The 23,462-nt window shown below is 46.7% G+C and overlaps 1 protein-coding gene and 1 long non-coding RNA gene across 6 annotated transcripts in view; one reads left to right on the forward strand and one right to left on the reverse strand.

Annotated features, from left to right (window-relative positions):
- Positions 1–21,519, forward strand: part of CTBP1 (C-terminal binding protein 1) — a 57,398-nt gene extending 35,879 nt beyond the window's left edge. For 4 of the 5 annotated variants that reach the window (XM_081005615.1, XM_081005619.1, XM_081005617.1 and 1 more), the window contains 7 exons: positions 5,191–5,335; positions 9,451–9,657; positions 11,776–11,990; positions 15,361–15,491; positions 17,803–17,930; positions 19,300–19,417; positions 20,438–21,519. In XM_081005615.1, the coding sequence (XP_080861741.1) occupies positions 5,191–5,335; positions 9,451–9,657; positions 11,776–11,990; positions 15,361–15,491; positions 17,803–17,930; positions 19,300–19,417; positions 20,438–20,624 (1,131 nt within the window). In that variant the 3' untranslated portion in view covers positions 20,625–21,519. The remainder of the gene's footprint in view (positions 1–5,190; positions 5,336–9,450; positions 9,658–11,775; positions 11,991–15,360; positions 15,492–17,802; positions 17,931–19,299; positions 19,418–20,437) is intronic. The other variant, XM_081005616.1, reaches the window with a different exon arrangement.
- The window catches only part of LOC308477279, a 186,284-nt gene that overhangs the window by 159,855 nt on the left and 2,967 nt on the right, over positions 1–23,462 (reverse strand). The window lies entirely within an intron of this gene.

Consider the following 23,462-nt stretch of genomic DNA (forward strand, 5'->3'; position numbering starts at 1 on the left):
ACGATGGGGTGAGCTCCCATTACTCGGTCCCTGCTCCTGCCAACCTAGCAGTTCAAAAGCAAGTCAAAGTGCAAGTAGATAAATAGGTACCACTCCAGTGGGAAGGTAAACGGCGTTTCTGTGCGCTGCTCTGGTTCGCCAGAAGCGGCTTAGTCATGCTGGCCACATGACCTGGAAGCTGTACGCCAGCTCCCTTGGCCAATAAAGTGAGATGAGCGCCGCAACCCCAGAGTCGGCCACGACTGGACCTAATGGTCAGGGGTCCCTTTACCTTTACCTTACTTGCCTGGATGGAGGATAGAGGATGGAAATGGGGTTTTGTGTTTATAAACCTATGACTTCTGTGTGGCTGGAATATAGCCCACTCTACAAATATCAGCGCCGCATGGTCCCTCTGTGTTCCTTGTTTTGCCTTTGGCACTGCTCACCACTAGCTTGCAACTCCCAGAAGCTTGCCTTTGAGGAAGACAGTTGCCCTCAGGCTGAATATAAGACCCATCTCGATTTATAGCAATGCTGGCCTTGCAGAGAGTTTCTTAGAGGCTATTGGGACAGTGTACATTTTCTTAAACATATGAAATGTGTTGTAAGAACACTAAACATTTGCTTTTTGGAACAGCCCAACACAGAAATGGCTAGTGTCTCTGCAGAATAAATTTGAACTAGTATTGAACTATAGATCCGGATCTATCTGTGAAGCCTCAAAAAAATTGGTTCCCTACCAAATAAATTAGTGTAATTTCTATAAACTGCTAATGGCTGACCTTTTCAGAGAAATGTCAGGTTTGTTTCCTCTAATAGATGGAAGATTTCACCAGAGATGTTGGCAGCATCTCACAGGATAACTTGCTTCAGATTGTAGCTTGACAGAAACACTCAAATGTTTCCACTCCAATATGGGCGACTGACCTTTAAATCCAAGGTTACCATAGGTCAGACCTCATTTTTCCTGAAGATAAGCACATTCAGTTTCCTAATTCAGTGAAGGGAGAATGTTCAGCACTGCGCTATTTCTCCTACCTAGCTTTTTTATTTGGGTGGGCAGGGGTGTGTGTGCAGGGAATCAGGGCCTTTCAGACAAGATGCTACTTCAAAGTCGTAGAATCGCAGAGTTGGAAGTCTAGACTAACCCCCTGCAATGCTGGGGTGTAGACAATAGACTCACTTTCAGGTCCACTGACACGGTTGCTGCTAAATACCCTTTCCTGATCGCCGAAGAATTGATGCTTTTGAATTATGGTGCTGGAGGAGACTTGAGAGTCCCATGGACTGCAAGAAGATCAAACCTCTCCATTCTTAAGGAAATCAGCCCTGAGTGCTCACTGGAAGGACAGATCGTGAAGCTGAGGCTCCAATACTTTGGCCCCCTCATGAGAAGAGAAGACTCCCTGGAAAAGACCCTGATGTTGGGAAAGATGGAGGGCACAAGGAGAAGGGGACGACAGAGGACGAGATGGTTGGATAGTGTTCTCGAAGCTACCAGCATGACTTTGACCAAACTGCGGGAGGCAGTGGAAGACAGGAGTGCCTGGCATGCTCTGGTCCAGGGGGTCACGAAGAGTCGGAGACGACTCAACGACTAAACAACAACAACCCTTTCCTACATGCGACTCGTGGCCTACAGAGCAGCTGGGTTCAAAAAGGTTAAAAAAGCTTTGGTCAGAGTTCATTACAAGGCTCTGGAATGGTGCAACCCATTGCTTTCAGGAAGTGGTAGACTTTGGGACGGCTGAGCGTGGTGGAATAGCAAAGACCATAGGTGGCAGACTGCCAATATTTGTATGGAGCTTCTGGGCGAGATCACCCATGGCTACAACATGTGATAGCTTTGATATGTTAATGGCAATACATTATTACCCTAGGAGCACGGGTGGCGCTGTGGTCTAAACCACTGAGCCTCTTGGGCTTGCCGAACGGAAAGTTGGCGGTTCAAATCCCTGCGATGGAGTGAGCTCCCGTTGCTCGGTCCCTGCTCCTGCCAACCTAGCAGTTAGCAGTTCAAAAGCACACCAGTGCAAGTAGATAAATAGGCACTGCTGTCGCTGGAAGGTAAACGGCGTTTCTGTGCGCTCTGGCTTACATCACAGTGTTCAGTTGTGCCAGTAGTGGAAAGAAGCCACATGACCCAGAAAGCTGTCTGTGGACAAACGCCGGCTCCCTCGGCCTGTAGAGCAAGATGAACGCCACAACCCCATAGTCACCTTTGACTGGACTTAACCACCCAGGGGTCCTTTACCACCTGGTATCTGGTACCAGTGTACTGGTACCTGGGACCAGTGAATGCTGCCTATTGTTAGTGGACAATAACAGCTTATCTCCCTCCCCGTGTGTGTGTGTGTTTGTCACACAAATATTGTGTGATTGTCACAAACACAGGACATAGCACTGACTTCCCATGGTAAACATGAGATTGGGCGAAGGCAATCCGCAGCAACTCTCTAATTTTGTGCAATGCCTTGCCTTCACAGAAGACACACCCTGCAGTGGCCTTTTTGTGACCGGTGCCCTTGGCACTATTCACAGTTTTTAATTCTTTTATCATTCAAAGCAATAAACACGGTGCATAAAATGTTAACCATTTCGGTTTTTATTTCGGTTTTTATTTATTATTATTATTATTATCCACATTTTAATTAAACGTTTGTCACAAGTTCAGTAGGGAAGGGAAGAGAGGCACTTTATAATTGATCAAAATGTGAGGACTGGCACCCCCCCCCCCAAAAAGCACTGCCCTTAATATTATTATTATTATTAATATTATTTTCATATGTTTTGTACGCCATCTCAAGAGCTTTTAGTGAGCCATCTGGGAGCTTAGGGCTAAAATGTGAAGAAATGAGGCCTGTGCAGAAGATACGATTGATTTGTAAAGTGCTCCTTTAATGCACGTCCTTGCTGGGCAGGAGTCCCTGGGGGGAAAGAGTTTATATTTTGGGGGAGCTCCTATGCTAGGCTTTCCTTTGCTTTTCTGAAACAAGCTGTAGGCTTCTTCAGCCTCTTGGGTGCAGGTAAAGTTGGCAGCCAAAATAAGAGGCAAAGGAGAACTTCTGCTGAAGAATAGAGAGCAGCCATAGGTGTGCATTAAGCCTAGCAGCTGATCCTATTCATCTCTTCTGTCTGTCTGCACAGTGGCTGCAGCAACAGTGTGATGGGAACAAGGTGGAATTGTTGTTTAGTTGTTTAGTCGTGTCCAACTCTTCGTGACCCCATGGACCAGAGCACGCCAGGCACTCCTGTCTTCCACTGCCTCCCGCAGTTTGGTCAAACTCATGCTGGTAGCTTCAAGAACACTGTCCCACCATCTCATCCTCTGTCGTCCCCTTCTCCTTGTGCCCTCCATCTTTCCCAACATCAGGGTCTTTTCCATGGAGTCTTTTCTTCTCAGGAGGTGGCCAAAGTATTGGAGCCTCAGCTTCAGGATCTGTCCTTCCAGTGAGCGCTCGGGGCTGATTTCCTTCAGAATGGATAGGTTTGATCTTCTTGCAGTCCATGGGACTCTCAAGAGTCTCCTCCAGCACCATAATTCAAAAGCATCAATTCTTTGGCGATCAGCCTTCTTTATGGCCCAGCTTTCACTTCCATACATCACTACTGGGAAAACCATAGCTTTAACTATACGGACCTTTGTTGGCAAGGTGATGTCTCTGCTTCTCAAGATGCTGTTTAGGCCTGTCATCGCCCTTCTCCCAAGAAGCAGGCGTCGTTTAATTTCGTGGCTGCTGTCACCATCTGCAGTGATCATGGAGCCCAAGAAAGTAAAATCTCTCACTGCCTCCATTTCTTCCCCTTCTATTTGCCAGGAGGTGATGGGCCCAGTGGCCATGATCTTCGTTTTTTTGATGTTGAGCTTCAGACCATATTTTGCGCTCTCCTCTTTCACCCTCATTAAAAGGTTCTTTAATTCCTCCTCACTTTCTGCCATCAAGGTTGTGTCATCTGCATTCCACAAGGTGGAATGGGAGATGGCAAAACCCCAATTGGTACCAGTTGTGCCATTGGATGTGCTTATGGCAATTTTGATCCTTATAGAGGTGTGGTTTTTTTTGTTACTCCTTTCGAGAAATAAGCAAACTATTGACAGCAAGAGAAACTCTTGCCAGCCGACCACTTATTGGAGAGCTGATGGGAAATTCTTCGTGACCTTAGATGCCTCTTGTATAAACTGACACCAGATGATGTTTTGGAACATAAAATCTTGGCTCGCTTTGGAGCCCTTTGCATAATGCCTATCTCTAGAGTTATTTTACTTTGAAGGATAGGTAGGGATGGGAACTGCCTTTCACTTGTTTTATTTGTGTTACGCTTTTAGTAAAAGTTAAAGGATCAGAAAGGAACAACCGTTCTCCACAGTGCTAATAGCTCCACAAGAAAACACTTCCATTGCTTTGCTCTATTTTTCTATTTTGCTTTATTTCCCCAAAGGCTTTTTTCTTGCCTTAAACAACTAGGGTACACTCAAGTTCAGTGAAACCTGATAAATGTCTTGAGATTTGCCATGATGCTAAAAACAAAACCTGCACCTCAGACTGTTGGTGGGCACTACCGGGTCCAGAGTAGTCAGATTACCAAGTACGTAACATCTTAATCCATGGTATTTTGCTAGGTTAAAGGTAAAGGGGCCCCTGACCATTAGGTCCAGTCGTGACCGACTCTGGGGTTGCGGCGCTCATCTCGCTTTATTGGCCGAGGGAGCCGGCGTACAGCTTCCGGGTCATGTGGCCAGCATGACTAAGCCGCTTCTGGCAAACCAGAGCAGCGCATGGAAACAACGTTTACCTTCCCGCCTGAGCGGTAACTATTTATCTACTTGCACTTTGACATGCTTTCGAACTGCTAGGTTGGCAGGAGCTGGGACTGAGCAACGGGAGCTCACCCCGTCGCGGGGATTCGAACCGCCGACCTTCTGATCAGCAAGTCCTAGGCTCTGTGGTTTAACCCACAGTGCCACCCGCGTCCCTCTCACCTCCCAGGGGGAACTAGCAAAATATAGTAGCATTTGTGAGCAGGTCTCTCAAGTGAACAGTAAGTCTCAGGCAATCATTTTGCTACCCATTCTGCTGCAACCGCACCTTGAAATTCTCCCTTGAGAGATGACCAGACTATTGGAGACGATGGCGTGTACCCCAGGAATTGGAATTCTGGAGGGCGTGTTGAGAACGTAACTGAATTGTGTTTGCCTTTGTTTTTCAGGTACTAAATGAAGCAGTGGGAGCCCTGATGTACCACACTATCACTTTAACCCGTGAAGACCTGGAGAAGTTTAAAGCACTTCGAATAATCGTTAGAATTGGAAGTGGTTTTGATAACATTGATATTAAATCTGCTGGCGATTTAGGTATGTCGTTAATTCACGTCTGTGAAATTTTATGTAGAAACCCAAGGGGGTTGGTGTTCAAACTTTGCTGACGTGTTTGAAGGTTGCACTTAAGTGTGGTACTCTGTATTTGAAATTAATTGAATAACTCAAGTAAGGGTACTCCAGTTGGTGCTTACAAAAATAAATAAATAAAAATAAATTTTTATTTATATCCTGCCCTCCCCAGCCGAAGCTGGGCTCAGGGCACCTAACAACAGTAAAATAATACAACATTCTAAAATCATTTCATTATAAAATCAGTTCAAATCAGATTAATGGCAACCATTGGGCTAGAGTTCTGTGAGGATAGCCAAAGGAGGGGGTCAGGCTGTGCCCTGGCCAAAGGCCTGGTGGAACAGCTCTGTCTTGCAGGCCCTGCGGAAAGATGTCAAGTCCCGCAGGGCCCTAGTCTCTTGTGACAGAGCGTTCCACCAGATCGGAGCCACAGGCCAAAAAAGCCCTGGCTCTGGTTGAGGCCAGCCTAACCTCTCTGTGGCCTGGGACCTTCAGGATGTTTTTGTCTGAAGACTGTAAGTTCCTCTGTGGGACATACCAGGAGAGGCGGTCCCGTAGGTACGAGGGTCCTAGGCCGTATAGGGCTTTAAAGGTTAAAACCAGCACCTTAAACCTGATCCTGTACTCCACCGGGAGCCAGTGCAGCTGGTATAGCACCGGGTGAATGTGATCTCGCAGCGAGGACCCCGTAAGGAGTCTTGTCGCGGCATTTTGCACCCTCTGGAGTTTCTGGGTCAGTCTCAAGGGCAGCCCCACGTAGAGCGAGTTACAATAATCCAGTCTGGAGGTGACCGTCACGTAGATAACAGTGGCTAGGTCAAGGCGAGAGAGGTAAGGAGCCAACTGCTTAGCTTGGCGGAGGTGAAAAAATGCCACCTTTTTTATAGCTGCAATCTGCGCCTCCTTGGAAAGGGAGGTGTCGAAGATTACACCCAAACTCTTAACGGATGGTGCTGGCACTAATTGCGCCCCCGCAAGAGATGGGAATTGCCCCCCAATCTCATATCATCCCGACCCAGCCAAAGGACCTTTGACCCAACGTAAAGGTAAAGGGACCCCTGACCGACTGGGGTTGTGCGCTCATCTTGCTCTGTAGGCCGAGGGAGCCGGCGTTTGTCCGCAAACAGCTTCTGGGTCATGTGGCCAGCATGACTAAGCCGCTTCTGGCGAACCAGAGCAGCGCACAGAAACACCGTTTACCTTCCCGCCGGAGTGGTACCTATTTATCTACTTGCACTTTGACGTGCTTTCGAACTGGTAGGTTGGCAGGAGCGGGGACCGAGCAATGGGAGCTCACCCCGTTGTGGGGATTTGAACCGCTGACCTTCTGATCGGCAAGTCCTAGGCTCTGTGGTTTAACCCACAGCGCCACCTGCTAATGGAAGAGGAGGGGAGGTGTTTTTTTTTGCCAGTTTGCCCTTCCCCACTAGCCATGGCACCTTCCGTCCTGTTGGAGGATCCCCCCACTCTGGAGCAGGTCTTCAGCGTTTGATGTGAGCTGGAGGTTACAGAAGGAAAGGGAATATTCTTCCTTCTGTTAATGGAGGCATGCACTGGATCAAAAGCACATCTGTGAACACAAGGGGGTTCCACTATTTATATTTAGGCGTTCATTGCTTTGCACTGACTTAGGCTGTCCCCTCCCAGCGCACTCTTGCTCCTTACATCCACCAAAATCTCTGGCTGCGGACATTGACTCAAAAGCTTATGGAACGTTTTGCTGTGGTAACGTTGCTGTGAAGCGTAGCCCAGCTTCATTGCATATTTGTGTCATCTCTGTTGCAGACAGCGAAGGTATAGGTGGCTAACTTGTGGCCTTGCCTTCCAGCTCCTGCTGGGCTGCACTACCCATTAACCCGGACCATGAGTCATGCTGGCTGGGGCTGGTAGAGCTTTCTTTCTTTCTTTCTTTCTTTCTTTCTTTCTTTCTTTCTTTCTTTCTTTCTTTCTTTCTTTCAGAGGTACCTCGGGTTACATACGCTTCAGGTTACAGACTCTGCTGGTTACAGACTCTGCTAACCCAGAAATAGTACCTCGGGTTAAGAACTTTGCTTCAGGATGAGAACAGAAACCGTGCTCCGGCGGCGAGGCAGCAGCAGGAGGCCCCATTAGCTAAAGTGGTGCTTCAGGTTAAGAACAGTTTCAGGTTAAGAATGGACCTCCGGAACGAATTAAGTACTTAATCCGAGGCACCACTGTATTTATACCCTGCCCGTCTGGCTGGGTTTCCCCAGCCACTCTGGGCGGCTTCCAACAGAATATTAAAATACAATAACCTATTAAACATTAAAAACTTCCCTAAACAGGGCTGCCTTCAGATGTCTTCTAAAAGTCTGGTAGTGGTTCTTCTCTTTGACATCTGCTGGGAGGGCGTTCCACAGGGCGGGTGCCACCACCGAGAAGGCCCTCTGCCTGCTTCCCTGTAACATGGCTTCTTGCAGTGAGGGAACCGCCAGAAGGCCCTCGGAGCTGGACCTCAGTGTCTGGGCAGAATGATGGGGGTGGAGACACTCCTTCAGGTATACAGGGCCGAGCATGAGATTCTTAACCCAGGGCTGTAGATTCGAGCCCCACATTGGGCAAAAGATTCTTGCACTCTGGGGGATTGAACTAAATGATCTTTGTGGTCCCTTCCAAACTCTGTGATCTGGAGCAGTGTTGGCTCTGGGTTTTGAAGGCCTCTTGGGCAAGGCATCCTCCATGCCACCTCCCATCCACCTCCATGACTCCCAGCTCCTCACTGCCCCACGTCACGAGGGGCATGAGGGTTCCTGAGCCCTCAGCTGATGCCTGAGCATGCCAGCCATTGGTGCCAGCTCTGGTCTGGAGGACCACAGGTCAGCTACGCCTGGATCACAACCTTGGAGCATCCTAGAAACTACCGTATTTTTCGCTCTATAGGACACACTTTTCTCCCTCCAAAAATGAAGGGGAAATGTGTGTGCGTCCTATGGGGCGAATGCAGGCTTTCACTGAAGCCTGGAGAGCGAGAGGGGTCGGTGCGCACCGACCCCTCTCACTCTCCAGGCTTCAGGACAGCCCCAGCGCCAGCCCCACAAGGTCGGGGGACAGCAGGGAGGCGGAACGCCGCCATCCCGCTGTCTCCCGAAGTGGTTTGGAGGCTGACGGCGGGGAGACCCCGCTGCCTGCCCCGCAAGCTCCGGGGACAGCTGGGAGACGCAGCGCGTCTTCCTGCTGTGCCCGGACCTGATCTGAAGGCGGGCGGCGGGGAGAAGAGCGCTTCTCCCTGCTGCCGGCCCCACAAGCGCCTGGGGGGGAAATAAATTTTTTTTTCTTTATTTCCCCCCCAAAAAAACTTGATGCGTCCTATGGGCCGGTGCGTCCTATGGTGCGAAAAATACGGTAAATTCTGTCAAGTGAGCCTTGGTCCCATCCCTGGAGCAACTGCTTACATCCGGCTCCACTCTCCCCTGCCCTACCCAAAGCAAGAGTTTATTCCGCAACCCCTCTTAATTTCTCTTACACTTTTCTGATGCATGGCTTATTTTAGATGGTTGAAGCATCAGGTGGGGGCTGTCCATTTTTTAATCGTTGGAAAGGTGCATAGTCTTGCTTTAGGTCAGGCATAGGAAAACTCGGCCCTCCAGCTGTTTTGGGACTACAACTCCCATCATCCCTAGCTAACTGGACCAGTGGTCAGGGATGATGGGAATTGTAGTCCCAAAACATCTGGAGGGCCGAGTTTGCCTATTCCTGCTTTAGGTGCAGTTACAGATAGGTAGCCGTGTTGGTCTGCCATAGTCAAAACAAAAAAATTCCTTCCAGTAGCACCTTAAAGACCAACTAAGTTAGTTCTTGGTATGAGCTTTCGTGTTTCTGAAGAAGTGTGCGTGCACACGAAAGCTCATACCAAGAACTAACTTAGTTGGTCTTTAAGGTGCTACTGGAAGGAATTTTTTTGTTCTGCTTTAGGTGCTTAATAGTATATGTCTTTCCAACATCTCTGAGGGCCAGGGGCTGGTTGAATTCATAAAGATGCTGTGGGGGGGGGTTTTCCGTGGCATTCTGGAGCCACCCTAGGATTCAACACATTGTGTTTTTTCTAATTATTATTTAAGGGATTGCAGTGTGCAATGTTCCGGCTGCATCCGTGGAAGAGACAGCAGACTCTACAATGTGCCACATCTTGAACCTGTACAGACGAACCACCTGGCTTCATCAGGCCTTGCGAGAAGGCACGAGGGTGCAGAGTGTGGAGCAGATCCGGGAAGTGGCTTCTGGGGCTGCAAGAATCCGAGGGGAGACCCTGGGCATTATTGGGTTAGGTAGGCCCACCCTGTTGTCCTGCTCTCTGCTCTTTGAAGATAAAGTCTGTTTGTTAGTTAAATGCATTCATTGTTGTGGCTAATCGGGACCCTAACAAACTGCTAGGGATGATGGTATCCTATTTAGAATCACTGCCCTGGGTTAGCTAGTGCCCTAAGATGCTCCAAACCTATTGTCTGCGTTACCAGGACCAGATATCTACCCCTCTACAGTGGTACCTCGGTTTAAGAATAGTCCTGTTTATGAACGATTCGGTTTACGAACTTCGCAAAACCGGAAGTAGTGTTTGCGAACTTTACCTTGGTCTACAAACGGAAACCGAACTGTGGAAGGGCACCGGTGGTGGGAGGACTCATTAGAGAAAGCGCGCCTCGGTTTAAGAATGGAATCGGTTTAAGAATGGACTTCAGGAACGGATTAAGTTTGTAAACCGAGGTACCACTGTATTTTGCTCAGTAGTTCATTTCTAAAATGTATTCCAGAACCACCTTGTCACTCCGTAGCAGAAATAAGTTTGTTGAACCATAGTGGGCAAGAGCCTACACAAAGTCTGGGGAGTGGTGGAAGAGTAACAGTGATGTTTTCCTAATGGAACTGGAAATTTCTCTTCTCCATGTTTCATTAGAACTCTTTTAAGTTGGACTACTGTGTACGTACTCTGCAACCTCATTCTGACGTAACACTAAACTATGGCTTAGCATTATATGAATGGCCCTCTGCTTTGTGAGCTCCCTTCTCTTCTTCCTCTGCAACCATGAGGAGGAGTAGATAGGAAGGTTTTGCTTCCACTTGCAACTACCGTATTTTTCGCTCTGTAGGACGCACTTTTTCCCCTCCAAAAATGAAGGGGAAATGTGTGTGCGTCCTATGGAGCGAATGCAGGCTTTCCCGGGCTTCCTGCAGCTCCGCGCCACCCTCCGGATCCCGGCGCGAAGCCGCGCGGGGCTCCGGAGGGTAGCGCGGAGCTGCCTGAGCTCCAGGGCTTCTTGCAGCTCCTCGCCACCCTCCCGATCCCGGCGCGAAGCCGCGCGGGGCTCCGGAGGGTGGCGCGGAGCTGCCTGCGCCCCAGGGCTTCCTGCAGCTCCGCGCCACCCTCCCGGTCCCCGCGCGAAGCCGTGCGGGGCTCGGGAGGGTGGCACGGAGCTGCCTGCATTCCGAAGCCTGGTGCACACTGAAGAGCGCGCCCGGGCTTCGCGCACCTCTCCACAAGCCTGGGGAGACCGGCTCGGGTCCCTAGGCTTGCGGATAGCAGGCTGTTCTGGGGGCTAGGGTCGGGGGAAGCTCGGGCTTCCCCCGCGCCTGCCCCGTGCCTGGGGAGGGAATTTCTTTTTCTTTATTCCCCCCCCCCCAAAAAAAAATTAGGTACCTTGAACGCACCTTGTTTTAGAGGGAGAGAACAAGAAAAAAAAATTTTTCCCTGTTCTCCCCCTCCTATGATCCGGTGCGTCCTATGGTCCGGTGCGTCCAATGGTGCGAAAAATACGGTAATTATGGCCACGCGTTATCCTTGGACCCAGATAAACTGGATATTCTTAACTATGGTTTAGGGAAAGAAGCAAACATTAAACCTTGGTTTACGATTCTGCTAAACCAGTGTTCTTCAGCTTTGGGTCACCAGATGTTGTTGGACAATATCATCAGCCAGCTTAGCCGCAGGTGGGACCCACAATTGAAAAACACTGTCCTAAACCATATTTAAGATTCAGCTTTGGGGATAATGATAATAAACCATGGTTAATTGAAAGCAGAAGCAAAACCTTCTCCTTATAAGACTCACTTTTTCCCTCCTAAAAAGTAAGGGGAAATGTGTGTGCGTCTTATGGAGCGAATGCAGGCCGCGCAGCTATCACAGAAGCCAGAACAGCAAGAGGAATTGCTGCTTTCACTGCACAGCGATCCCTCTTGCTTTTTCTGGCTTCTGAGATTCAGAATATTTTTTTTCTTGTTTTCCTCCTCCAAAAACCAGGTGCGTCTTGTGGTCTGGTGCGTCTTATAGAGCGAAAAATACGGTAGTTTAACATTGCATCCAAGCCCCATCTGCATGAATGGGTGGGTTGCTTTATACCTGCCTCAACAATATTTGTTGCAAGACAAAAAAATTCTCCCCCTCCCCGCAGGACGAGTTGGTCAAGCGGTTGCACTACGTGCAAAAGCCTTTGGCTTCAATGTCATTTTCTACGACCCGTACCTCTCAGATGGCATGGAACGTGCTCTTGGACTTCAGCGGGTGACAACTTTGCAGGATTTGTTGTTTCACAGCGACTGCGTCACCCTCCACTGCAGCCTAAACGAACACAACCATCACCTTATTAACGACTTCACCATTAAACAGGTACGTTTCGGATAATGTCACAGTGACGATAAGAGTTAACATTTACATAGCAATTTTCGTGTGTTCTAAGCACTTCACAAACATCGCCTTAGAGGTACTTACGAGGCAGACCAATGATGCCATCGCCATTTTGCAGATATATAGTTACAGTGTATATTGAGAGGCGAGCGGTTCTGCCATGCAACCAGGTATCAATTTTGTCTGCTGTCTGTCCTAATAATAGGTTCTACTTGGTGAAGAAATGTCACATCCTACCACTGCAGTTTAATCACGTGGATCTTTGTTTACTCATGAACTGAAAAGTTGCCTTCTGATAAAATTTCTGCACATCTCAATTCGTAGATTAAGTGGCTACTGCCCCCTTGTGTTCAGTGCTAATACTCACAAGCGTTCCCATCCCAATTTATTTGTCCGGCTACTGGCGGAGGAGAGTACTTGAAATAATTTTGGACTTTCAACTTAAATGTTTGCAGATCACCCATAGCATTTACAGCCGTAACTTAGTTTTTATTGAACTTACATTATCAGAAGTGGATGCTTGCCAATCAAAACAACCATTTCTTAGTTCTGTAGGCAGAACTACAGAATAATGGCAGTCTTGCAATTAGTTGCATCCTAGATGACACAACCTTGATGGCAGAAAGTGAGGAGGAATTAAAGAACCTATTAATGAGGGTGAAAGAGGAGAGCGCAAAATATAGTTTGAAGCTCAACATCAAAAAAAATAAGATCATGGCCACTGGGCCCATCACCTCCTGGCAAACAGAAGGGGAAGAAATGGAGGCAGTGAGAGATTTTACTTTCTTGGGCTCCATGATCACTGTAAATGGTGACAGCAGCCACGAAATTAAAAGACGCCTGCTTCTTGGGAGAAAAACAATGACAAACCTAGACAGCATCTTAAAAAGCAGAGACATCCCCTTGCCAACGAAGGTCCGTATAGTTAAAGTTATGGTTTTCCCAGTAGTGATGTATGGAAGTGAGAGCTGGACCATAAAAAAGGCTGATCGCCGAAGAATTTGTGCTTTTGAATTATGGTGCTGGAGGAGACTCTTGAGAGTCCCATGGACTGCAAGAAGATCAAACCTATCCATTCTGAAGGAAATCAGCCCTGAGTGCTCACTGGAAGGACAGATCGTGAAGCTGAGGCTCCAATACTTTGGCCACCTCCTGAGAAGAGAAGACTCCCTGGAAAAGACCCTGATGTTGGGAAAGATGGAGGGCACAAGGAGAAGGGGACGACAGAGGATGAGATGGTTGGACAGTGTTCCGAAGCTACCAGCATGAGTTTGACCAAACTGCAGGAGGCAGTGGAAGACAGGAGTGCCTGGTGTGATCTGGTCCATGGGGTCACAAAGAGTCAGAAACGACAAAACAACAACAACAACTATTGTGTTATGCAGCCACTTCTCTGAGGTTTGGTAATCAGACCATCCACCTGATGTATTGGCACCTAGTTCATGGAAGCTTGTGCTGCGGTAATTCCAGGAATCTCTTTTTCATCTGTGAACCTGCATGAGAACATGAGAATTCAATCCACTTCTGGGTGCCCCCCCCCCCCCCCCGCTTTAAGAGGTCTGGCGACTGGGCAGAAGGGTTTTTCAGCTGTGATGAACAGAATATGGAATAGCCACTGGCTGCTTCATGGCCTCTATTTAGGCAGGTTGCAAAACCACCTTTATTTCAGCAGGCATTTTCAGGGCACATTAGATTTTAGAGTTGTGCTTTGATTCCCAGGGAACGAGGTATTAACGTTTAGAAAAGCTTCTCTGAGATGTCTTGAGCCCATGGGACAGAGCAGGATGTCAAATAAAGAAATATAAACGCATTAGTTAACCTGTTGCTATCTTGCTGCTCCTGCAATCGTATGAGGTACTTCAAATTGTCGTTTTATTCTTTTTTTATATTAATTACAGTGCCGATTCTGTTTTTAAAAATGGTGCTGCAGAAATGTTGGTATAAATGAATGCTCTGATCTTTAAGGTGCCACAAACCTTTTCTTTATTGCAGCCAACAGAATTTGCTGTGCAGCTAATTCTATGGATTCTCTGTTGAGGCAGTTCATGATTTGTCTTTTATCTAGTCATACGCTTCACATAAACTGGTTTCTACAGCTTTCTGGGTTTCAAGTTAATTGGGTTTCAGCAAGCAAGAAATCTCAACATTATGGGCTGGCCATTTGTTGAATGACATTTACATAGTTTATGGATATGTTTGCTTGCAAGTTTCTGAAAGCCATGAAACTCCTTGATTCAACAGGAAATCAACATAAGCGTATTACTGAAAGCTACAATTGTCTGTGTCAGTTTTATAATTTATTAAATATTTCCGCTTTCCTAAAGGATCTTGGAATGCAAAGGTGTTCTGATAAGTTATTAATATGTCACTTATTTTTATGTCGACAGCTGTGCTGTTCTACTTGGTACAACTTTAAGTGTTTCCATTGATATGTTAAGGCAAGTAGAAAATTACATTGTTGCCTCAGTAAGCAAACACATTTTGTTTGCTAATGGGTGCTTGTTTTCACACGTCTTGTTTTTAGTAATTTCTATTCACTTTACCTTAAAAAATGTTTTTTTTTTGCAGTAAATCGGTTCAGTTTCTTGTGAAAGGTAGAGAAAACAGCCTGCACTTTCCAAGGCCGCGGCAGTTCCTTTCAGCGACTCACAGTCTTAAATTTAATAAATTGTCATCTGACTTCAGTGCAGTACAACAGGGCACACATTTTAAAGTCCTGTTAACTAGACGGAAAGTATTTTTAAACCATATTTTTAAGATTTGCTTTCAGTACAGTGGTGCCCCGCAAGACGAATGCCTCGCAAGACGAAAAACTCGCTAGACAAAAGAGTTTTCCGTTTTTTGAGTCGTTCCGCAAGACGAATTTCCCTATGGGCTTGCTTCGCAAGACGAAACGTCTTGCGAGTTCTTGCGAGTTTGTTTCCTTTTTCTTAAAGCCGCTAAGCCGTTAATAGCCGCTAAGCCGCTAATAGCCGTGCTTCGCAAGACGAAAAAACCACAAGATGAAGAGACACGCGGAACGGATTAATTTCGTCTTGCGAGGCACCACTGTATTGCCTTAGGCTAAATTATAGCATTTAAACACAGACTGAACATCTGTCAAATGCAAAAATTAATCTGTATGATGCTCCCCGGGCCTTGTTCAGTTTAACCGTGATAAAGATGCAGTTTTGCTTGGCTATTTACACCTTTTAAGCTTGGTTTATAATAAGATTTTTGTAGCATTTTTCCAGTGTGTAGTAAGGCAAGTGGTCCACTTTTTGGTGTTGGCTGTTCCAATGACGGCTGGTTCCTCTACTAACATCAACTTTATTTCGCGCGCTTTTAATCTCGGCATTTTAACTTCCCGCAGATGCGACAGGGAGCCTTCCTTGTGAACATGGCTCGAGGAGGGCTAGTAGATGAAAAAGCACTTGCACAGGCCCTGAAGGAAGGAAGAATACGAGGGGCAGCCTTGGACGTACACGAGTCAGAACCATTCAGGTGATTCTGTTTCCTGTTCAGTGCCTGTTCTATTGCTAAACAAAAATTAAAAGGTAAAGGGACCCCTGACCATTAGGTCCAGTCGTGGCCGACTCTGGGGTTGCGGCGCTCATCTCGCTCAATTGGCCGAGGGAGCCGGCGTACAGCTTCTGGGTCACGTGGCCAGCATGACTAAGCCACTTCTGGCGAACCAGAGCAGCGCACGGAAACGCCGTTTACCTTCCTGCCGGAGTGGTACCTATTTATCTACTTGCACTTCACGCTTTTGAACTGCTAGGTTTGCAGGAGCAGGGACCGAGCAACGGGAGCTCACCCCGTCGCAGGGATTCGAACCGCCGACCTTCTGATTGGCAAGTCCTAGGCTCTGTGGTTTAACCCATAGCGCCACCTTCTAAATGAAGATTCTCTGGTCCTTCCTAGAGTGTTCCAAGTGTCTCCTATACTTGCATCTCTTGATTATTATCAGAATATGCAGTGACCCAGAATATGTTGTTTCCTGCTATTTATTGAAAAGAAAATATCAATTATGTGCCCCTGGTGACCATCCTTTGCTCGCCTTCATACCCACTGGCTCGGGTAGCAGCAGGTTCAACTTGCCCTTGCTTCTGATTAGTAGGAAATTAATGGTTCTACACAATCTTCCAAGGGTAAAAGGCGTATTTCGTAGTAAAAATACGTTCCCGCCTGACTGCTTGGCCTGTCCTCCATCTATATTCTCTGTCCTGCAGGGCTCTGAGATACAGGTAGTGTTTTTGGATGATGCGCGAGCACCTAACAGATCCACACAAAAGTTTAGACAACACCTTGATAGCTTCCGTGGATTCAGTCAGCAGTGAAGTTGTGAGGAACAGATACCTCAGAGATGCTGTTTGATCCATTTCCACTATCAAGTTTTGGCCAGGGAAGCCCACCCACCCCAGTATACAGCTCAATCATACTTTCAAAATCTGTTTGGGGTGCCAAGATATTGACCTGGTTGAGACTTGATATGAAGGCAGGGAGAAGCTGTTCAAATGAACCATGTTCCTCTCATAGAACCACAGAACCAGCAACTCCAGAACTAACTCTCCCAAAAGTTTACCACAAATACCCGTATTTTTCGCTCTATAAGACGCAGCAGACCACAAGACGCACCTAGTTTTTGGAGGAGGAAAACAAGAAAAAAAATATTCTGAATCCCAGAAGCCAGAACAGCAAGAGGGATTGTTGCGCAGTGAAAGCAGCGATCCCTCTTGCTGTTCTGGCTTCTGGGATAGCTGCGCAGCCTGCATTCGCTCTATAAGACGCACACACATTTCCCCTTACTTTTTAGGAGGGAAAAAGTGAGTCTTATAGAGCAAAAAATACGGTACTTCTCTTTATATCTAGGCAAATGGCTGTCTTACTGTTTTATTACATATATCTTCCTCCAGCGAACTCTATGGAAACATCTACTCTGAGCTTTCAAACTCTGCCTCAATACTGTTTCCTCAAATGCACATGTCGTTGTTCCCATTATCCTCAGCATTGGCTGTGCTGTTGAGAAATGGAAGTCGTGGGTGTTTGCAGTTCATTTTTGGCTGTGTATACTTATTCTTGGGGACGCGGGTGGCGCTGTGGGTTAAACCACAGAGCCTAGGACTTGCCGATCAGAAGGTCGGCGATTTGAATCCCCGTGACGGGGTGAGCTCCCGTTGCTCGGTCTCAGCTCCTGCCAACCTAGCAGTTCAAAAGCGTGAAGTGCAAGTAGATAAATACTTCCCGCTCCGGCGGGAAGGTACCGTATTTTTTGCTCTATAAGACTCACTTTTTCCCTCCTAAAAAGTAAGGGGAAATGTGTGTGCGTCTTATGGAGCGAATGCAGGCTGCACAGCTATCACAGAAGCCAGAACAGCAAGAGGGATTGCTGCTTTCACTGCGCAGCGATCCCTCTTGCTGTTCTGGCTTCTGAGATTCAGAATATTTTTTTTCTTGTCTTCCTCTTCCAAAAACTAGGTGCGTCTTGTGGTCTGGTGTGTCTTATAGAGCGAAAAATACAGTAAACGGCGTTTCCGTGCGCTGCTCTGGTTCGCCAGAAGCGGCTTAGTCATGCTGGCCACATGACCCGGAAGCTGTCTGTGGACAAACGCCGGCTCCCTCGGCCAGTAAAGCGAGATGAGCGCCACAACCTCAGAGTCGGTCACAACTGGACCTAATGGCCAAGGGTCCCTTTACCTTTTTATACTTATTCTTAATAAACACACAAAAGCCTCCGTTCAGGATGATGATGATGATGATTAATTACAGTATATGATGTACAGTATATGATACCTTTCTTTACTTTTTCTCTCAGCTTTAGTCAGGGTCCCCTGAAGGATGCGCCAAATCTGATCTGTACTCCCCATGCTGCGTGGTACAGTGAGCAGGCCTCAATAGAGATGCGGGAAGAAGCAGCCCGAGAGATCCGGAAAGCTATCACAGGTGCCAGCCATGTTCCCCTCAGTGTTCTTTTACTGACTGTTTTACTGACTGTTCCTTTGGCTTAACAGAGCATGCCGTTCTTCTGTATGTAGAACATGAGTAGTACAGTGGTACCTCGGGTTAAGTACTTAATTCATTCCGGGGGTCCGTACTTAACCTGAAACTGTTCTTAACCTGAAGACCACTTTAGCTAATGGGGCCTCCTGCTGCCGCTGGAGCACGATTTCTGTTCTCATCCTGAAGCAAAGTTCTTAACCTGAAGCACTATTTCTGGGTTAGTGGAGTCTGTAACCTGAAGCGTATGTAACCCGAAGTACCACTGTACAAAGGACACCAAACTGTCTCGGAATAACATTTGCTAAGTGTGGCACTGCTAACTTTGCAAACGTTGACTTTTAAGCACAACTCTGAATGTGAACTGAACACCACTGCGGTTACAAAGCTGGTGGAGCCTCACCAAAGTCAGGTTTTGTGGGGTTGTTTTGTTCCGGCAGTTTGAAGGTGTGGACCAGGTGCACACCTGACCCCATGTGTATTACAGTGGTACTCTAGTTACAAACGTTCCAGAGGTCGTTTGTTCTTAACTAGAGGCATGCTTTCACTAATGGGGCCTCTTGCTGCTGCTGCGCCGCTGGCACACGATTTCCGTTCTCATCCTGGGGCAAAGTTCTCAACTCGAGGTAACTCTTCCAGGTTAGCGGCGTTTGTAACCTGAGGCGTTTGTAACTCAAGGTACCACTTCATAGCGATTCATATCATACGAATGAGAGAACTTGCCAAATAATAATAATAAGAATAATAATAATTTTTATTTATACCCTGCCCTCCCCAGCCAAGGCCGGGCTCAGGGCGGCTAACAAGCAATAATAAAAACAAGTTGAATGAATACAACTTAAAAACAAGATTAAGATACAACATTAAAATATTGAAACATTAAAATATTAAAATGCAGCCTCATCACAGGAGGAGAAAGGACAAAGAAAAAAGAAAGAGGGGGAGGGAATCAAATTGGCTCCAAGCCAAAGGCCAGGCGGAACAACTCTGTCTTACAGGCCCTGCGGAAAGAAATCAGATCCTGCAGGGCCCTGGTCTCATGAGACAGAGTGTCCCACCAGGCCGGAGCCAGTGTTGAAAAGGCCCTGGCTCTGGTTGAAGCTAATCTAACTTCCTTAGGGCCCGGGACCACTAGGGTGTTGCTATTTATGGACCTTGAGGCTCTCCGTGGGGCATACCGGGTGAACTGATAACAGCCAATGAAAAACGGCCATTATTAACGTGTCACGCACATTCGCGTGCCTTTTATTTTTAACCTGACATTATTTGCGCATGCGGAGTTTACTTATGCTGCAATATTTAACTGTCTGGCTAGGTCGCATTCCAGACAACCTGAGGAACTGTGTCAACAAAGAACATTTGACTGCAGCTACACATTGGGCCAGCATGGACCCAGGAGTTGTTCACCCAGAGCTCAATGGAGCTGCGTACAGGTAAGAAGTTTCTCTCACCGCCAGATTAATGGCGTTCCCTTTTGTCTGCTGTAGACAGCATCCACTATCTGTATCTGTTGACATGCTGACGGTGAGCTGTCATTGTGAGGCGTCAGCTCGGGGAGAAGAGATTCAAAAGGTTTAAACATTTTGAGTCAAATGCCACTCCCATCAAATGCTACTGCTATAACTTCCAAATCTCTTGTGGACATGTGGGGGCAGCTGGTACTCCAGAATAACCAGATTTTATTGGGGGGAAGCTCTAGTGCAGGGGTCAGCAAACTTTTTCAGCCACTGTCCACTGTCCCTCAGACCTTATGGGGGGCCGGACTATATTTTGGAAAAGAAAAAAAATAATGAACAAATTCCAATGCCCCACAAATAACCCAGAGACGCATTTTAAATAAAAGGACACATCCTGCTCATGTAAAAACACGCTGATTCCCGGACCGTCCGTGGGCCGGATTTGGAAGGTGATTGGACCGGATCTGGCCCCCGGGCCTTAGTTTGCCTACTCATGCTCTAGTGACTGATCTCCCATATAAAAAGGTAAAGGGACCCCTGACCATTAGGTCCAGTTGCAGACGACTCTGGAGTTGCGGCGCTCATCTCGCTTTATTGGGCGAGGGAGCTGGCATACAGCTTCTGGGTCATGTGGCCAGCGTGACTAAGCCGCTTCTGGCGAACCAGAGCAGCGCATGGAAATGCCGTTTACTTTCCTGCCGGAGTGGTATCTATTTATCTACTTGCACTTTGACATGCTTTCGAACTGCCAGGTTGGCAGGAGCTGGGACCGAGCAACGGGAGCTCACCCTGTCGCAGGGATTCAAACCGCCGACCTTCTGATCAGCAAGCTCTAGGCTCTGGTTTAACCCACAGCGCCACCCGCGTCCCTGTGCTACAAGTTACTCTTCCTTAAATTTTGTAGGAAAACTTCTTTACACACATGCACAATAAAATAAAATAAAAAGCCACACTGGGTCTCAACAGATCTCTGACGCGTGCTCTCCTTTCTCTCAGCAGGTATCCTCCCGGGGTCGTCAGCGTGGCTCCACCTGGCCTACCTACCGCCGTAGAAGGAATAGTCCCCAACGCCATGTCCTTATCGCATGGGCTTCCTCCTGTCGCCCACCCTCCCCACGCTCCTTCTCCGGGCCAGACAGTCAAACCGGAAGCTGATAGAGACCACCCTAACGACCAGTTGTAGCCTAAGAAAACATCATTCCCAGCACGGGCAACTGTGGAAAGCGTGCGGAAAACCGATTGGACTTTGAATAGATGCAAAATCATGAACATACGGAGGAGGCCATATTATGTTTTAGAAAGTGGTCCAAAATGCAGTATAACGAGAAATGGTGGGAGATGAAAGATTTGAAAACTTTATTCCTCCATATAAAAATGTAGTTTGTCCCTGTTCAGTGACCTGACTCACTGTTTCTGTGTCCTATGGGTTCTTTGTTAAGCCAGAGAAGTTAGTAGTTTAATTATATCATGAATGTACTTGTCTGTGTACAGTTTTTAGAACATTAACAAGGGTTTGTTTGCTTAGTTGTCAACAAGAAAAAATATATATATAAGGGAGGCATTCGACAAACCATTTTTGAGATTTGGGATCCTTTGTTTTTTATATGTTTAAAAATGCCTAAAAGCGAAGCAGTTGGTGAACTTCTCAGGACAACGATTTTTCCCATTTTTCTTTCTATGCCACGCAGTGCATTGTTTTTTCTACCTTCTTGTCTTATTTTTTTAGAATAATTTAATAAAGTAAAAACAGTTTCTCCTAATTTCGGCACAAATTCCCCTTATTTCAGAATGAAGACATTTCAAAGAGATTTTGAGGTGCAAAATAAAAGTTTTTTTTAATAAACGAGCATTATGCTTTTTGTCACCGGTTAATATATATTATTGGTGGGATGCAGAGAGAGAGAGAGAGAGAGATTGAGAGAGGCACTAGACTACTGAAAAGTAGCTGCATTTCATTGCCTACATGGATTCCTTCCTGGTAATGTGGTAGGCTAGCAATATTTTGGGTTAAAATCATGTTTGTGACTGTGTCCATTTGTATGAATTATTATTTTCAAGAAATAAAAATTCCAAACAAATACCATGTGCACCATATATATGTATATATACATATTTATTTCGGGGTGATTCTTCATCTTTTATGAAGATTAAGGGATACTTCTTCATGCCTAGGTTTATTTTGCTCTGATTGTTGTAATGCTTTCTCGGAAGAACAACAACATCATTAAATGCCGTTCTTTTAAATACAGTATTTTACAGCAAGGGACGCAGGTGGTGCTGTGGGTTAAACCACAGAGCCTAGGACTTGCCAATCAGAAGGTTGGCAGTTCGAATCCCTGCGATGGGGTGAGCTCCCGTTACTCGGTCCCTGCTCCTGCCAACCTAGCAGTTCGAAAGCACGTCAAAGTGCAAGTAGATAAATAGGTACCACTCCAGCGGGAAGGTAAACGGCGTTTCCGTGCGCTGCTCAGGTTCGCCAGAAGCGGCTTAGTCATGCTGGCCACATGAACCGGAAGCTGTATGCTGGCTCCCTCGGCCAATAAAGCGAGATGAGCGCCGCAACCCCAGAGTCAGCCACGACTGGACATAATGGTCAGGGCTCCCTTTACCTTTACCTATTTTACAGCAAGGATAGGGATTTGTTTGGCCTTCAGCTCAGACTCCCCAGCCTTTGCAGCCATTGTCGATGGTTAAGGAAAACGGAAGCTGAAATCTAACAGCAAATGGAAAATGACAGCTTCTGCATCTCTGTTTTTACTGACTGGAAAGCTGGAAATGATGTATTGGAAAAGAACAGCTTTCGTTTCATTTTTTCCAGCTATGCGAATCGGTTTTCTTACATCTTGGGACATAAAGTTTTGGTTTTGAAAGAGCATCAACTAGCCACAGAACAGCCAGCTTTTTATATATCTATTTCTCATTGCAAACTAATATAACAGTGGCATAAACATTTCATGTGCATATTAAAAAAACTAGTTTGAGTAAGAATAAACGGATTAAATATGGAACACAATCCTACTGGAAATGTTTCCATATTTCACACACCCTTCCCCGCAGTCCTTCCTTCACCTCAGTCAGCCACTGAAGCAAATTATGGTGAAATAAAAACCTGGTGAAAGGATCACTCTTTATTTTACACTATTTTCTGCAAGAGGAGCAGCCAGCAATACTATTGGGTTTTGAATATGCTCTGTTGATGCCCATAAATGTTCATTTTTCTTCTTCTTCCCCTTAGATCTTGTAATTACATTCCTATCTTTTGATTAAATGGTGGCTTCCACATTTTCGCATTATGGCTTTGTCCCTCCCTTTCCTAACTACCTCTTAACCCTCATCCCTCCAGATTATTTAGATTTCAGACAGTCTACTATGTATCTGGAAAGCGGCTTGTCTGCCTGCCTGTCTTATTTTCTACAGGCTTGGCTGCCTCTCAAGATATTGCCAGCCAACTCAGCTCAGGGTTCATCGCCATTTCTATGCATAGTGCCATTTTGTGTCAAGATGGTGGCCCCAAACGTCACTTTGGTGTGACTTTGCCCGTTTTCGGTCATAGGTTCAACCGCCTCTCAATATATTGTCACCAGGCTTGGCACGAGGGTCCCCAAGGTGGGGGTGGCAATCTTTGCTGGCGTTTGGACACTGGCCCCGTTTTGAACCAAGATGGTAGACCAAAATGTCGCTTTGGCCAAACTCAGCAGACGGGTACCCAAAGTGGGGGCAGCAGAGGGCTTTGTTGCCATGTGGATGCCAGGTGCCATTTTGATTAAAGTTGGCAAACTGAAACATGAGTTTTGCACGACACCACCTGATTTTTGACATGACCAGTCCAAACTCGCAAATTATACTACCTGTTAGAAACAAAAAACAAAACCCTCAAATGTCTTTTGCTTTCTACAGATTCCCCAGGCAGCCCAGTCACTCCCTACTAGTCCTTTTATATCAGGAAGTGTGGAACTGGTTATCATTACACCCCAGAGTCAGCTAAGAAATGGTTTCGTTTGATTCTGAGTGATGGATCGTG

The sequence above is a fragment of the Podarcis pityusensis genome (genome assembly GCF_964106645.2).
Source record: "Podarcis pityusensis genome assembly, chromosome: 5".
Lineage (NCBI taxonomy): Eukaryota > Metazoa > Chordata > Lepidosauria > Squamata > Lacertidae > Podarcis > Podarcis pityusensis.